A 16,619-nucleotide genomic window follows, 5' to 3' on the forward strand; every position below is an offset into this window, starting at 1 on the left:
AGTCGCAAGTTGGAGTTGGCCTAACTAACGTTAGTTTGCAGTTTGCACATGGTAGTTACTGGCTCCCCTCTCATAGATGATTCTACCCCGTTTGGGTCAAGCTCAGATGTTCCAGACAAAAACGCCACTAGTAGTTACTCATCTATTTTGGAACGGAGGGAGTATAATAAAAACATCTCTCAGTTTCCAAGTGAAAACGCGTCGTCACGCAGAGTCCAAGGTTTAGCACATGCTATGGATCTTATGAAAACGCGTCATCAAGTTTTAAAAAAAAAGCGTCATCACGTGGGACGAGGCTCCTCTGACGTACTGCAGGGTGCAGTTGGGCCACTGACAGGTGGGCCCGAAAGCAAGTTGGCCCACCTGTCAGTGACCCAACTGCACTCTGCAGTACGTCAGGGGAGCCGAGTCCCATCACGTGGAGCCTGAAATCACATGCCATGGATCCACATGTCATATTGTATTAATTTGGCCCATAGTCACTACAAAGTGCCACATTTGTCTGTTTTTTTAATACGTGAGCTGGTTTTTAGGCCTCAACTTTGTACAGTAGTAACCTGCAAAAAGAAAAAACTTTGTACACTGGTAAAATACATGTTGTATCTGTGATCGGTACTTTTCCGGTAAAGATATTAGTAACTTTCGGCAAATTAGCATAGGGAGGGTGCACACCACGGGAGGGAAAATCCCCTAAAAATTCAGTGGAAAATGGGAAACCCTTTTTTCCTCTCGTCCCCGGCGGCTGGAACCCTAGCCGCTGTCTGGAGAGGCCAATCTTCCAGCGTTGTTCTCTGTCGACGATCTAGGTCGTCGGTGGTGAGGGGGGTCACCGGACCCATGGTGTGGATCGTTAGCCCCTCGTAGTCTAGTTTTCTTTTTCTTGTTCATCGTCTTGGTTTCGGCGGCGATGAATCGATGATGGCGGCGCAGAATAGATTCTTCTGATCCTTCCCTGATGAGGCCATCGGTCCTATGGTTGAGGATGAATTTGGAAACCAGTATGTTCAAGTAAGGATGACGTGGCGGCGACAACATCCTCGTGGTGGACTTGTGTCTTCGGGCTCCATTGTTGAGACGATGTTTGCTCTAGCGTCGACGCGGAGCTTGGGAGGTACCCAGAAGCAGATATGAAAGATGGTGGATCGTGTGCAGGGTTCGTGGCTCGTGGATGACACATATGGTTTTCTTCTCCGGCGTCTTAGTCGTATGGGGTGTCAAATCTGGAGTTTGATGACGTGTAGGAGTGTTGCCCTAGTCTGATTCGTTCGACAATAATGGTTTCACCTTTGGGAGCCACATTAGAGGTTCGCAAAGCTGCATATCAGTGATTGAGCTGAGTCGAGTTCAGATGAGGAGGTGATCCGTCAATATTTTTTACTTTGATGGCTGCTATGATGGCACCAGAGGCAGGTGACGGGCGTTGGTGTCAAATTCAGAGGATTCTTCGGTCTTGATTGTATTTTTTTTAGTGATGTTCTTTTGTGCAAAGGCTGACGTTTTACTGTCTTCTCAGTTTTGTCAGATCGCCGTGCACGTGACTTGTACTGTGATTATTATGATATAAATGAGACACACGTTGCCGTAAAAAAACATTCCGAGGCACCAAATTGGCAGTCTGCGCAACGATTTTCAGTTAAGATTTTAATCGATATATACTGACCGATCGTACTGTACCACCTCAAATGCTTTTCCCTGCCCCCGCCCCCTCGCTCGCAATCACAGTTTAAATAAAATAAAAAAAGATCCCCGCCCGGCCCCCTTGATACCCGCGGCCAACCGCCCCGTACCTATCCGGTTCACTCAAGCGAAGGTGTGCGTGGCGGGGCACGACCACGACCCGTCGGCCGACCCCATCCACCAGTCTAATGGGGTAAACCAGCAGTCCAAAATAAGTATCGGCCGTCGCCTCAGCCCCCTTCCATCCACCCCCCTCCTCTCCTCACCGCCAGCCGCACCTACAGCATGACATGTGGGACCCGCGGGTGACGTGCCCCACATGCAAATGGGCGTAGTATATTCCGCCGCGGGCCCGCCACGCCACGCCTCCGTCCACCGCGTGACTCGAGTCGCCGGCTCCCCGCCCCGCCTTCTTCCTCCTCCTCCTCCCCTTCGCCCGCTCTCTGCCAGGCTGAAACGATCAGGAAAAAGTCAAAACCCCCTCGAAAAAACACCCCGGAGGAGGAGGAAAATAGGGGAGGGGAAAAGGCGGCCATCGCCCGAAATGAAGCCCAGCACCAAGAAGAAATCCAAGAAGAAGAAGCGGCCCTCGCCGGCGGCCGCCAACGGGGTGGCGCCGCCGACCCCTCCGGCGCCGGGGTCCTCCCCGCGCTCGCCGCTCGCCGAAACCCTAACCCTAGCCGCCGCGGCCTCGGAGACGGAGTCGAGCGGCAGCGGCAGCGGGAGCGGCGGGGACGCCTCCGGGTACGCCCGCGCCTTCACCTCCAGCTCGTCGGGCGCCGCGTCCACCTCCTCGTTCTACGCCCCCTCCTCGACCGACTCCGCCGCGTCCTCCTCGGCCACGGGCGACGAGCGGCGAGACCTCGCCTGGCTGCTCGAGGCCTTCGGCAGCGCCACCATCGACCAGGTCGACTCGGCCTACCGCGAGGCCGGCGGCGACCCCTTCCTCGCGGCCGGCATCCTCGGCTCCACGCAGGACATGCAGCCGCCGCCGCCGCCACCGCCAGATCTCTCCCCGCGCGCCGGATCTGCTGGGAGGAAGCCGGCTCGCAGGCCCAGGAAGCTTCCCGTGGCCGCGTCTGGCATCGTCGCGGACGTGATCGGCAAGGGCTACTCGCGGCCTGCCACGCCGCCTGTAAGCGCGACCGAGAGAAGTGGGTGGAAGGGGAAGGGGAAGGACATGGATGGAGAAAGCGTCAGCAACGGCTGGAATGATGAGAGAAACGGGGGGAGAGAAAGCAGAGGTGCCGATCCCACGCTTAATGTTGAGGAGGCCGAGCAGTTCCTCTGCTCCATGCTTGGAGATCATTCTGAGCTCAGCATGGGTGTGGTCAAAGACGTGCTGGGTGAGTCGTTTAGTACTAGCTGCTCTACTTTTCATATCCAAGTGCTTTACCTGGGATCGTTTGTTTCCGCTGCCAGAAGTCATAACCAAGCCGAATTGCAAATTTGCTATATAGGATAAACTGCGTGTTTGGATAAAAGGTTATTTTTGGGAAGTGTTGGTATTTAGGGAGTTCCACGGCATTTTTTTTGGAAAGCTTTAATTTTTTGAACTATATACTAAACCTTCCCAACGAACTAAATGTCATCCAACCAGGGCCTGAAGGTTTGAAGCACTGTCCTCAGTTCACAATAAACCATTTAGTGAGCGGGGGCATGTTTTGGCACTTTGACTTCTTCTCTTAGAAATTTGATGTGCCAAAATGTGGAACAGAACACATGAGGCATGCATAAGCCAATCTATTAAAAAGAGTGACCTCTTGTTTGATTGTCCTCGTATGTTTTTAGTCCTAGTTTCCTTCCTGTAGCCGCAGATGTCGGAAGTAATTCTGTGTGCTATTTCCTTGCTACTCCAGTTTCCTGTCTGTACCTGCAGATATCGAAGTAATTTTGTGGTGCTATTTCCACGCTGGCATCTGATCTGTTGATATTATTGGCATTGCATTCTCTTTAAGCAACTGGCAGGAAATAAAACAGTGTTACTGTTAGGATATCAAATTGCGACCGTCAAAATGCTGTGTGATTTTGATTTGTAGTGCTTCCAGAGTGGATGTTTGTAATTAGCAAGGCAGTGTTGATTGATTGGGCTAAAATCTCTGAAAAGTCAATTCAGAGAAATGATTATTGAGTTTATCATGTGCAAGGTTATAGAAGCCCGGAGCAAAGCAAGATTCATGCGATCAGTCAAGTGGATGTCTGTTAAGGCATTTCACGATGCTCCCTTGTTCTCCCTGCGTAAATATTAAGTGTTAAGGAGGTTGCTGCCTAGAATTTTTGTTTTGTGATATGAGCTACCTTCCACAACTACAAATTGCACAATATCACATTGAAGCGATAGATTCACTTTGCTTGTTTTGGTGCAAAGAACATGTGGGTGGGAGGTTGGCTTACAGATTGCACAATTCTTCTAGTGTTGTACAGTTTAAGCCAATCCATAGTTTTAGTTGCACACTAGTACCTGGTGTTTGTATGCAGAACTGCTGCATGGTTGACCATACAATTGGGGAAAAATACATGTTATGCAACACGTCTAATTATTAAATGCAACTTGCTGTTTCAACAACTGGATAAAAATTCATTCATTTTTATTCTTATTCTGTAAGAAGCTGCTTAATGTAAAATTAGATTTTTGTGCTTGCTCGAATATGAGTGTGTTTAGTAACAATTGTATTTCATTTGGCCAACCAGTTGGACATCTTTGAAAGTGTTCCTTATGCTATATCTATTTCTTGCAGGTCAGTCTGGATATGATGTTGAGCAGGTAAACAAGTAGCTTATTCGGTGCATTTCTTAGTGCCTCGAGGCCCTCGACCAGTGTTTAAGTTTATGGATTTTACAAAATACTGTTGATTGGCTGGGGCTATAATCTTGCCTGTTGTGGGCAATATCAATGGTCTTTTGTCTTGCTTTATACCTTTAAATTTTGACAAACAAAAAAAGCGCATGTGTATGTTTGCCAGTTCACACATGGTTCTGGGAGTTTCCTCTAGTTCCTTGAGCCCATGCATAAAAAAATCCGGTTAATAGTGTTGCCTACCTCCTCTTCTGTTCTGCCGTGGTTATCAGATCTGTGAAGGCACCGAAAATCATCCGGGTGCTTGTGAGGTTGAAATTGTTAGATATTCCTATCAACCAACTCTCCCAAAAGACCGATCTGATAGGAAGAGGAGATATAATATACTTAACACCCCACTTCACGTCCGACGCGGATATGGAATGATCAACACCTCACCCCACGCCAGACGTGGGCGTGGATAAATCATTGGGGAAAATGCGGGGACTGAGACTTGAACCCAGGACCTCAGGTCTGATACCATGTTAGATATTCCTATCAACCAACTATCCCAAAAGACCGATCTGATAGGAAGAGGAAATATAATATGCTCCCTCCGTCCCATAATATAAGATCTTATTACATCCAATTTGCTCATAAATTGGATGTAATAAGATTTTATATTATGGGACGGAGGGAGTTCTTAACAAAAATCACCAGCGTTTACAATTTGCAACTAAATAGTTGAGGAGGGGTGAGGGTGGGTGGGTGAGGGTGTGGGACGACATCGGCACTCGCCTGTAAGATATTAGGACATCAAAAAGGGGGGAGTGGGAACTTAAAGTAGTAGAGAAGAAAAAACAAGGAAAATGGGAGGAAGGTAAGAAAATTTAGAGTGGCCCAAGTACTAGGGTGGTATGACAGGTAGGTTTGGCTCTTTACATGCGATTTCTGTTGGTCGATGCCATGATGGAACAGAATATGCTTAGGACTTGTTACTGTACAATTTATACTACAGATATATTTTGTATCGCCTAATTGTCACCTTGTCATGTGCCTTGGCGGCTGTGCACCCAGGCGGCCCTAAGACTAGGAAATTAATTTAATTGTTCAAAACCAAGTAACCAACTAAGCTTTCTGGTGTGAAACCTAAAAAGCTTGTGCTCTTTGCATCGAATGGCATACTTTTAAGTCAGTGACAATTTGTTGAGAGATATTACTAACAAGGTGTTTTCAGGCTCTGGATGCATTGCTTGATATCTCTGGTATGGGATGGTGCATTCCTAATGAAGAAACAAATGGCTCATCCTCTCCAAATCTCTTCCCAGGAAATGGATTGTTTGAAGAAGAATGTACTGCAAGTATTCAACAGAGTCCACGCCAGGTATTAACTTTGCACAGTCACTACAATATATGCTCCTATTTTTCAGTGCAAATCACCTGTTTCTTGCAGAAATTTCAGTTAATCTTAGATACATTAAAGCTACTAAGTTCGGTACTAAATATTTTGTTCTACAGATAGCCTGGGATCATAGAAATTTCAGTTAATCTTAGTTGACTCCTGCATACATTAAAGCTACTAAGTCCAGTAATAAATATTTTGTTCTACAAAAAGCCTGGGATCATAGTTCTTTATTATTTATAATTAGTGCAGTTAGTAGAACCCCTTCTTACTGGCCAACATGTTATATCCGTATGAGAGGGGATAGTTTAGATTGCATCTTTCAAAGCACCAACTATTGCCAGTTTACCATTGCTGTGTTTTACGACCTGTTTTATAGTCGCAGAAGTTGCCAAAAAAGTCTTAACAGGAAGTAAAATAGAACCTGTAGCTTTGTTGTTCATTTTGACGTCCTAGTGCAACGTAAGATAGCAAGCAATGTTGAATGTCATTGCTATTTACTTCTGGTTGGCATGTCTGTGCTAGTCCACTAAACGCATCTCCAGTTTCCTATTATTTCTTTGACACAATAGAATGCATGTAGTACTTTGTAAGCGCTTCCTTGTAAAATTATCATATTCTAACATTTTGTTCTACTCAGTTCCCAGAAGAAATACCTGGTATGTCATACAATCACTCTGAAAGGCAACATGAATTCTTCTGGGGGGAACAACAGAGCAGGTGAATCTTATCTGAGCACATATGCTTTCTTTAGATTCTTAGTAACATTATATAGCAGCTGTCTAATGTGTTGCTTGGTGAACTTGATACTTCATGTTTATGTGTTTGACACGCACATACTTAATGCATACTTATGCACAAAGATGCTATGTACGCATGTCATATTTTTGTTTGTAGCTGAGTATGGACAGACATAGTGGTAATTGTTGAATGGAGAGTATTCAGTGCTTTCTTGTGCCCCTTTCGCACATTTGGCAGCTCAGAAGTTACATAGCACATGAGATTAGATAAGTACTACCTCTGTACACTAATATAAGACGTTTTTGCAGTTCAATTTGAACTGCAAAAATGTCTTACATTAGTGTACAGAGGGAGTACATGTTAACAATTCATATCCTTGACTGCCTTGACAAATAAAGCATCCTTGATCGTCTAGACAAAGACAGTTTAATAAAAGCTGACTTTATGCGCACATAGCGTGTGTCACATGCTAGCAATGTATTCCTCCAAGATAGCTTATACAGTAGTATTTTTCTTAGCTAACCTAAGTGAGTTTTGGGTTATAAAATGAGTGGCTCAGTTTAAATGCCTTAGTCATCTGTCGACTTCAGTAGTACACTAGTACTGGCTGTACAGGTTGTTATCTCCCTAGGCATAATGGTATCAGTAGTCAAGCAGACCTTGACAGTACTGGCTGTACAGCTATACCAATAATCACATAGACTTTGACAGTATGTGGCTGTGCAGCTAGTTATCTCTTAGGCATCAATGCTATTAGTATTTGCATAGACTTTGACGGTGCTGGCTGTACAGCTAGTTATCTCCTAGGCATCATTGATATCAGTTATCTCGCCATGTGCTTGCACTTTCATGCCGGTGGTTGTTGGTTTATGATATGCCTGGTCTTTTGGTTCAGTAGCTACATGAAGGCTGTTTGCGAGGTGGAACACTCGGCAACACCGTCTCCAAGATCGGCGGTGGTGGATTCCAAGATGCCACAACAAGTCTTGGAGTCGCTGTTCAAAATACCTGAAAGACGCACATACGAGCCAAGTAAAATGGACTGGAAGAAGGTCGTGAAGAAGCTGCAGTCATATAATCATCCCATCACAGCAAGCAATCAAGAAAGACCAAAAAATGGTATATCCTGTTTTTGACCGCTCTGCTTGTTGACATGTTCCTTGTGCTCAAAGAATTCACTTCTTCTCCATCATGGCAATTTACATACTTTCTGTTTCCTAACTCTATAGGTTTCTGTTGTTAGTGTCTTTCTTACCATGAGGTCGATAACTCCCTTATCTAAGCAATATAGATTTATCCTATAAGTAAAACTGCTACTTCTCATTTCTTGATTTAATTAGTCTTCATTTGACACGTAGACATTCACATCAGATATGCTCTTACAATGGAACTTCTTTTGATGGATTTGCTTACACTTACACATATAACTGTCTTTGTTTCACTTATGGTGCTTTGTAATTGCTGTATTTGGCACTGCTGCAAATGACACAACTGTAATTTCTCAATGTTAAGGGGATGGGTATCGAGAGTTCCGTGGTGTTTCTGCTAGGCATTATGATACGATGAAAGGGTACTATCAGAAAGTAAGACGCTATTTTTGTCGCAGTTCTCCTTGAGCCAGTTCTTCTTTTGTATTTCATATATTTATCTCTATTGATTCCATACAGGCTGCTGTGGCATATTCCAAAGGAGATAAATCTTATGCCTCGTACCTTGCAGAGGAGGTCAGACTTCCAATTTTAAGATGTTAAGGCTGACAAAAGTATGACAAAAAAAGAGGGCATGATCTCTTTATCTTTCACCCTTAATGGTTGAATGATGGAGAGCTCCAAGTGATGTGCTGATGTTGTTTCTTATCTTACAATACATAAAATTAGTAAATGATATTAGCCCTGTTATAAGATGCTAAGATGTATTCATTTTTTCAGAATATTTTCTGGAATGTTTATAGCTAACTTGTGCCTTAGTATCTCAAATAGCCCAATATTTATTTGCTTTAGGGAAAACATTATCGGGAATTGGGTCGCAAGGAAGATGAGAAGGCCAGCAGGGAGATATTTGAAGCCAGGTAAACCACTGTATAGCTTCTGATAGTCAGGGAGATATTCTCCGATCTCAGACTCTGGTATCTTGGTTTGGCAGAAACAAGCATATAACAAACACGGTGACTATTGACTTGCATGGTCAACATGTCAAGCAAGCTATGAAGCTCCTCAAAGTTCACATGCTGGTTTGTGTATGCATGCCATGTGAGTGTTCACATACAATTTGATGCTTTAATTATTTAGCTCCATTGGTCTTGACTAATGCTTTATTGTCATGTCTTCCTTTCTCTTCCTTAAACAGCTACCCTTCTTAGAGTAATTACTGGTTGTGGTGTTGAAGGTACAGGGAAAGGAAAGATAAAACGATCGGTAAGAATGTTCTTGTTTGATTAGTCATTCTTGTCACTTCTATATGCTGCTTTTAAGTATAGTGACTGCAGTAGTTTTAAGGCATCGTCTTCATACTCTAAATGAACCCTCCTCAATTGCAGTTGGTTGGATGTTGCATCCTTTCATACTCTATCCACATTTAGTCTTGTGGCCATATGGTCCAGTATAGTAGAATGTTGTTGTGCAGCTCTTGGTGGGGTTTGTAATGCTGATATTTTAGTTCCCTAAAAAATGCCTTAACCCTTTATCCAGTTAATCGTAATATGTTAATCCCTTGATTTCACATGCCATGCTTTTGAATGCAATTATATATAAACAAATGCCTGTAATAGGTTATCGAGCTTGTGGAGAAGGAAGGCATCGAGTGGTATGAAGGGAACTCCGGAACCATAGTTCTTCGACTAGGCGGGCCAAGAGAATACCGCTTCCTGGAGCATGACAGCGATTCTGACTGAGTTAAAGCCTCGCCTCGTCTGTTTTTGGTGGAGCCTGACATAGATTTAACAGCCGTTCTAATCTATGTATCTCTCCTGTATCTATCTGTACTTACATGTCCTGTATGTAATTATGGATAGGTGACCTAGGTTCCGGTGTAGTACGAGGTAGTTTCTGACACAGTTCGGGAATAGCAAAGAGAAGATAGGCGCCGTCTGACGTCACCATCATTCTAGGCTGCTAACATTGTATCGTACTCTTGAAGCTATGTGCCTGTCTAATTGTTTTATGTTAGGGTGGAAGGAACAGCAGACAGTGTAACTTTACCCCCATGTATCTAGTTTATGCAGTGTAAAATTATCTTCAGTACCCTGATTCTTTTTGGCATGATACTCCTGGGACTGGCGACCTGTTGGTTGTTATAGTTGACTAGAAGAACACCCGTGCGTTGCAACGGGGGCACATTAACTTTAAGAGTTCAATATCAATTATGTTAATATTACATTTAATATTCTCATACATATCAAGTGACATTGGCGATCTTTTTACCATCAAATTCTCACACACACTCTCTCTCTCCCTCCTCCCTCTCTCTTTCTCTCGAACACACACACATATCCATCTTATTAGGTACGGGGCCATAATCCATTTATTTCACACGCACACACACTAGTGCATAACAATATGGATTATAAAACAGGTTCAAGGTAGTAACAAGGATTCTTCTCATGCATTAATAAACAAATGTTTTGCATTGAAGACACGATAAACAATTCCCAAAGTGCATCAGAGCATCACAGAACATTACTGGCAAGATAAATGCACGATGTACCGGAACTGCTCGGATGAACCGGAACAGAGCCAACATATATCATCCTAGACGAACGCAACATCAACCATTTACCGTGGTACTTTAGGGACCGATAGGAGAATGCATGTAGAAGCGCTTCTTGCCTGCGAATCCACAGTCAGAGAGAGAAATTGGAACCCATTCCCATCACTAACTGATAAAGAAAGCATGTAAGAAAATTGATATCGGGCCAACTTGGATCTTCGGTGATTGTCCGCCGGTATGGAGAATTTAGGAGGGTGGGTGCAGGGAGTGGCCTTGTGGATGATGGATGGAGGTGCGGAGGTATGTGGTCGCCAACTCGCCGGAAGGTCGAAAGCGGAGAGGGTCGGGCACGTTAGGTGGGGCCGGTGGTGCGCGACAACCGAATGCGGCCCAATCGTGGCGGCGAACCGACGATAGCCTCGTCCCATCTCTCGACGCAGCGAAGATAGAGAGGGTGGCACTGCCGGTGCTCGAGGCCGCCGCTCGGCACCATATACATCGAAGGGAAAGAGAGGCGAGAAAGCGATAGGGTGATGCGGGGCTAGGGATTGCGGAGGAGGGTGGGAGTGTGCGATTTGAATGGATGGTTCTGCCCACCGTTTTCTTGTACGTGGCGGTGGAGACGGCGGCGTCCAGCCATGCAGGCAAGGCATGGGTCGAGTCGGGCACACGGCGAGGCGCAGTAGCAGAGGCGGGGGCGATTTTTTGCTACTGAGATGCAAGGTGTGGGATTGATCGTTCATGTTCTCTTTTCCTTTTTAACGGGAGATGGATGCGATTTTTTCACGAGGGGAGAGATGCGACCATGTACAGATTCCATAATAAATTAATTAGGTCCATAACGGGATTTCTTTACAATGCGTTAAGATTTACGTGTTAGTTTTCTTAATAAAGAAATGCACTGATGTAGGGATCGATTGATTCGGGTAAGGAAAGATTGATTCATGACCTTTCGTATGTTAGGAAATTAGTGGTTTGCAAAGAAAGAGTGGAGAGAAAAAGAACCAATGCGACCACGTATAGATTCCACAATAAATTAATTAGGCCCATAACGGGATTTGTTTACAATGCGTTAAGATTTACGTGTTAGTTTTCTTAATAAAGAAATGCACTGATGTAGGGCGCGATTGGTTCGGGTAAGGAAAGATAGATTCGTGATCTTTTGTATGTTAGGAAATTATTGGTTTGCAAGAAAAAAGTGGAGAGAAAGAACCAGTACGAGGGGGTGGTGAGAGGTGGGACGAATAAAAACCGGACGAAACTGGGAGGAGGGGGCGAGTAAAAACCGATGAAAAAAACCAACGAAATTGGGAGGTGGGAGGGAGGATGAAAAAAACCCAGAGGAGGTGGGAGGAGGACAAAAATAAACCGTACGAGGCTACCAACTGCTTCATTAGGAGTAGAGATTGAAATGATCTGTAGCCATGTGATTCAGGATGTAAGTGGACACTGGACGGCTCGCCGGACGTCCTGGGACTTGTCCGCACCGACCACCACTTTTTATGTGGGGTATGCATATACAAACACTTAAAAAACACTGATACAATGGATCAATTCACAGATCAAAGCAAGATTTTGATGGGAGCTTGAGGGGGGGGGAGTTTGAGTCGAGGACAACTGTTGTTTTGGGGTGTGGCGGCACTCGGCAGCGTGTTGAGTTGGGCGGCGCCTGTTGTGAGATGACAATGCTTTAAGCCCTTGTGGAGGGCGAGAATGAGAAGAGGATGACGAAGCCGATGCTCGATAGAGAGGAAGGGCAGAGCTGGATTTCGTGAGAGGAGCCGGCACTCGATGGAGACCGCGATGCTTTAATAATTGCCTTGCAAGAAACATTGAAGGGGTTTATAACCCAAAAGTCGGTGTCAAATGAGAAGCGAAAAAGAGAAAACACAAGAGAAAGAGGAAGCAATGGAAAACTACTTTGGAATACAAAAGAAGAAGCTTGAGATTGATGAGGCCAATACCTGATGAAGAGCCAAGGAAATGGAGGGTCAAGCAAAGAAAGGTAGACCTCGCACTACTCTCTGAGGAGGCCTGCATCATGGGGGCTGACTTGAGAAACATGACCCCAAAAAAAGAGCTTGGTTTGAGAAGAGGCAAAGTTCATGATCGATCGAGATGCATGATCATCTTATATTTTGTTTGTTTTGCATGAACTATGAGGCCGGAGCACACGAGGGAGGGCTTGTGCGATTCATTTGGTGCAATGTTACTTGACATCATGGCATACAACATTCTCTTGGTACTATGGAGAAAATGCTAGATTTATTTGCTAAGTATATATTGCTATCCCAGCCAAACGAAGAAAAAAAACCGGGTAATCTTTTTTGTCTATTTATTTAAGGGAATTTTTTTGTCTGATTGGGTCGGCCAGTTGGAGTTGCCTACAAACTTAGAAACATCTTTCATGGCTCATTCAATTTGGAGGAAACCAAAACGTAGGAATTGGGAATAGTACAAGAATTTAATAGGATGACACTTGCCATCCTAAGAAATTGAATAGCCTTGTTCCTACGCGCAAAATGAGTTTTGAATGGATGCGTAGTTTTCTCAAAAACACAGAAAATGAGCTGTGAAATTTACGCATTTCCTACAAATCGAACACGTTATATAATTTTTTTCTCTGAAATCCTTGTTCCCATATTTTTTCTATGAAAATCCTTCAAACCAAACGAGGCCTCAGAGTTAGCAGGCCAAATTGGCATGGAGCCCCGCTGCGAATAACCATCCCCTGTCCGGCCCAGCTTTGAAAACCTCGTCGCCTACCTGTTGCACACTTCCTTCGAAAAATGGCCGCCGCCGCCGTCCTCCTTCGCGCCGCCCTCCGCCGGAGCCGCCCCGCCGCGGCAGCCCTCCTCCCCCCCCGTACCCTTCCTTCCCCGCCAGTTCCGCTACCTCCCCCTCCTCTCGGTAAGATTCCGCTCCCCTCCCAAACCAAACCCTTGAACCCTCCTCGTCTCACCGTCCAGCTCCCCGATGCAGCCTGTGCTTTACCTCTCCTCCCGCGCCTTCCATTCGCCGCCGGCTTCCCGTACTCCACCGTTGCAGAGATATCGGAGGCCCCCGCGAAGCCCAAGGGCAAGCCAAAGAGGAGCCCAATGAAGCAGTCCCGCGTCGACTTCACCAAGGTGGACGCGGCGCTTCTCCCCACCATCATCCTCGTCGGCCGCCCCAACGTCGGCAAGTCCGCGCTCTTCAACAGGTGAGAGGCGCCACACGCGCTTGGTTCCCGCGTAGCTCCATGCTCCATGCTCCATGCTCCATGGGGTAGCCATTTCCACAAGCACCTTTAAGGCACCACGTCTTCTTACAGATTTCATTCAACACGCACTCTCCGTTGTAATTGCGAAGTGCTCGTTCTGGCTTGCTGTATGACATTTGCACAAAATGGTTGCTGTCATCTTCGTTGCTGTAGCTGCATATGGTATATTTCCTCAGGCAGCCCTCTGTAAGCTTGCACATGCACGGATGCACCTATATGTCTCCAACATACTGTTCTTTCATACTCTACTAGAAGGATTAGGCGCGCTTTGCTGCGCCATTTATGTTGTTGGGATTTCATAGTGATCAAAATTGGTTTGACACCTGGGGAAGATAGTGAAGTGTGTTTTCTTTTTTTATAATACAATGTTTTGATGTGTTTTTTTGGCAGTATGATTTTGTGTTATCTGCTAATCAACCCATACATGGAAAAGTTTTCAGCGTTCGTGAATGCACGTACTATATTAATGCTACAGTGCACGTGTTGGCACTGCTTTGTTAGTTGGGAGGGTGACAGGGTGTATGGGACAGATGTGTTTCTATAGAATGGTTGTTTCCAATTAATTTGAGAAGTTGTCGATCCAGTCAAAATCGTGAATCAAATCCAAAATTAAATACCTCAACTGAAAGAGAGAGCTCCATGAGAAATCGTTGACCCGGTAGAAATCGAGAACCAATGAACTCCTCAATTGAACGTGAGAGCTCCAAAATTAGGCAGCATAGTGCATTGGATAGACGATGAAAGAATTAAAGAGAGAGCCCCTTAAGTCATTGACCCGGTCAAAATCGGTGACCCAATTTTAAATTGGAGACCTCAACTAAATGTGTAGCAACTCAATTGAATGGGAGGGCTCTAAAAATTATCTTATTAGGGAGCATGGTGTATTAGATGATAAAAGAATCGAAGAGAAAGCCCCTTAAATCATTGACCCGGTCAAAATCAGTGATCCAATTCCAAATTGAAGACCTCAATTGAATGTAAGGCCTTAAAAATTAGGGAGCATACTCTGTCCCAAAATAAGTGTCTCAACTCTAGCACAACTTTGTACTAAAGTTAGTACTCCCTCTGTAAAGAAATATAAGAGGTAGGGAGTACAAAGTTAAGACACTTATTTTGGGACGGAGGGAGTAGCTTCTATCTCTTCCGTGCTACATACACCTTGACACCATTTGGTTGCCCTAGCCTGCACTATGACATAGTACTACTTTTGATAAATGACAGATGTTACTAACAACCTATTATTTTAAGTTATAATGGCTTTATGCGAAGAAATTACAGCCTACATCGTTTTCCACTCTTATTCCATTCACTTGTTTTGTACGTTGTACTGATTTTTTTGGATGAATGTATTTAGATTAATACGGAGGAGGGAGGCATTGGTGTATAATACACCTGGAGACCATGTCACCCGCGACATCCGAGAAGGAGTTGCCAAGCTTGGAGATCTCCGTTTTCGCGTGCTTGACTCAGCCGGACTTGAGACTGCAGCAACATCTGGGAGCATTCTTGCTCGGACGGTTGATATGACAGGGAATGTGTTGGTCAGATCTCAATTTGCCATTTTCTTGATTGATGTGAGGTGAGTGTGCTTTGGTTTGTTACCAACCTATTATCATTGGAGTCAGGTTGATAAGTTGATACTTGTTGTATAGTAAAAGTGTAATGGCTTTCTCAGGGATGGTCTACAACCGTTGGATCTTGAGGTCGGGCAATGGCTGCGAAAACATGCATCTGGTATACATACCATTGTTGCAATGAATAAGTCCGAGTCACTTGATGAGCATGGAGTTTTGACCTCGGCTGCTGGAGAAGCCCACAGGTTGGGTTTTGGTGACCCAGTTGCAATATCTGCAGAGACAGGCCTTGGGATGGCAGAGCTTTATGAGACACTCAGGCCATTGTTTGAGGAATACATGTTTCAACTTCCAAATAGTAAGTTTGTAGCTGTATCTTCAATGACTTTGGTTCTGTTAGTATAAGATATTTGTTTTGATATGCAGTGACTTACTTGTAGTTCCTCTTATCTTTGCTTTCTTCCAGTACTGTACTGATTGATAAAACTGATACACTATTCATAAGTGTGACGAATTTGCATAAATAGAAGATTTTCAGCTAGGTATCAGAATTGCTTAAAAAATTGCCATATCTCCATCCACTAATCCTCTCCATAATGGTTCTGTTCAAGTAGAAACGGAGAGGTTTGGGCATTATAGTTTATAAATCAGTGGCAACAAACCACCACCTATTGAACTTTGAAAACAGTATATTCCGTTTTCTCAAGCAATAAGAGAAGTTTATGATCCTGTACCGTTAATTTCTGGAGGGAAAACCATGATGCCAATGTATGTAAATATCATTCTTGGTTTTGTGTCACGTGATAGATGGACTAAATGAAGATGACCCTACCTCCGAGGCTGAGGCCAATGAAGGTGATGAAAGCAAGTTACCTCTGCAGTTAGCAATTGTGGGACGTCCTAATGTTGGGAAGTCGACCCTGCTTAATGCCTTATTGCAAGAACAAAGAGTTCTGGTTGGTCCAGAGTCAGGCTTAACAAGGGACTCCATCCGGGCTAAGTTTCAATTTGACAACAGAACTGTATATTTGGTAAGTTAACTTGCTATATGAGAGTTTAATAGTATCTTTTGGATGCCTTTTCCTATATGGCTATAGCTGCTGTGTTAGAGCTTACGACATAATGTTCATTCAGGCTGTCTCCATTTTCATGAATTGACCTTTTCTTTCTTGTTGCGATGCAGGTGGATACTGCTGGTTGGATGGAAAGAGCGGGAAAGGAGAAAGGGCCATCATCACTAAGTGTGGTACAATCAAGAAAGAACCTGATGAGAGCTCATATTGTAGCTCTTGTGCTTGATGCAGAGAAGGTACTTGCACTCATTCAGATGTACACTAGAATGTGACCTAAAGTTCTGGCTAGTATGCTCCCTTTTATGTGGTTAAGGGGAAACATTTTCAGTGCTATTCTTTTTTGTTTATTCGGAGGTCTTGTCGATTACAACGAGTTGATTCTACTGATTATGCCTGCATTATTGCGAGT

The 16,619-nt window shown here is 44.5% G+C and overlaps 2 protein-coding genes across 4 annotated transcripts in view; both read left to right on the plus strand.

Annotated features, from left to right (window-relative positions):
• The first annotated feature begins 2,107 nt into the window (after positions 1-2,107).
• LOC123069315 (SMR domain-containing protein At5g58720) lies at positions 2,108-9,832 on the plus strand. Of its 2 annotated transcripts, none has more exons than XM_044492145.1 (11): positions 2,108-3,023; positions 4,416-4,441; positions 5,691-5,837; positions 6,496-6,575; positions 7,492-7,715; positions 8,109-8,179; positions 8,264-8,320; positions 8,597-8,664; positions 8,739-8,845; positions 8,943-9,010; positions 9,364-9,832. In XM_044492145.1, the coding sequence occupies exons 1-11, from the start codon at positions 2,222-2,224 to the stop codon at positions 9,484-9,486; spliced, it is 1,773 nt and encodes a 590-aa protein (XP_044348080.1). In that variant the 5' UTR covers positions 2,108-2,221; the 3' UTR covers positions 9,487-9,832. The 2 variants fall into 2 exon arrangements, with proteins under 2 accessions (XP_044348080.1, XP_044348081.1); XM_044492146.1 differs by having other exon boundaries at positions 7,495-7,715.
• Positions 9,833-12,993: 3,161 nt separating this feature from the next.
• Positions 12,994-16,619, plus strand: part of LOC123069317 (GTPase Der) — a 9,528-nt gene continuing 5,902 nt past the window's right edge. The window contains exons 1-6 of one of the 2 annotated variants that reach the window (XM_044492148.1): positions 12,994-13,211; positions 13,284-13,503; positions 14,918-15,142; positions 15,239-15,495; positions 15,945-16,168; positions 16,321-16,446. In XM_044492148.1, coding sequence (XP_044348083.1) covers positions 13,091-13,211; positions 13,284-13,503; positions 14,918-15,142; positions 15,239-15,495; positions 15,945-16,168; positions 16,321-16,446 — 1,173 coding nt within the window. In that variant the 5' untranslated portion in view covers positions 12,994-13,090. Of the gene's footprint in view, positions 13,504-14,917; positions 15,143-15,238; positions 15,496-15,944; positions 16,169-16,320; positions 16,447-16,619 lie in introns of both variants that reach the window. The other variant, XM_044492147.1, reaches the window with a different exon arrangement.

Source organism: Triticum aestivum, chromosome 3B (genome assembly GCF_018294505.1).
Source record: "Triticum aestivum cultivar Chinese Spring chromosome 3B, IWGSC CS RefSeq v2.1, whole genome shotgun sequence".
NCBI lineage: Eukaryota > Viridiplantae > Streptophyta > Magnoliopsida > Poales > Poaceae > Triticum > Triticum aestivum.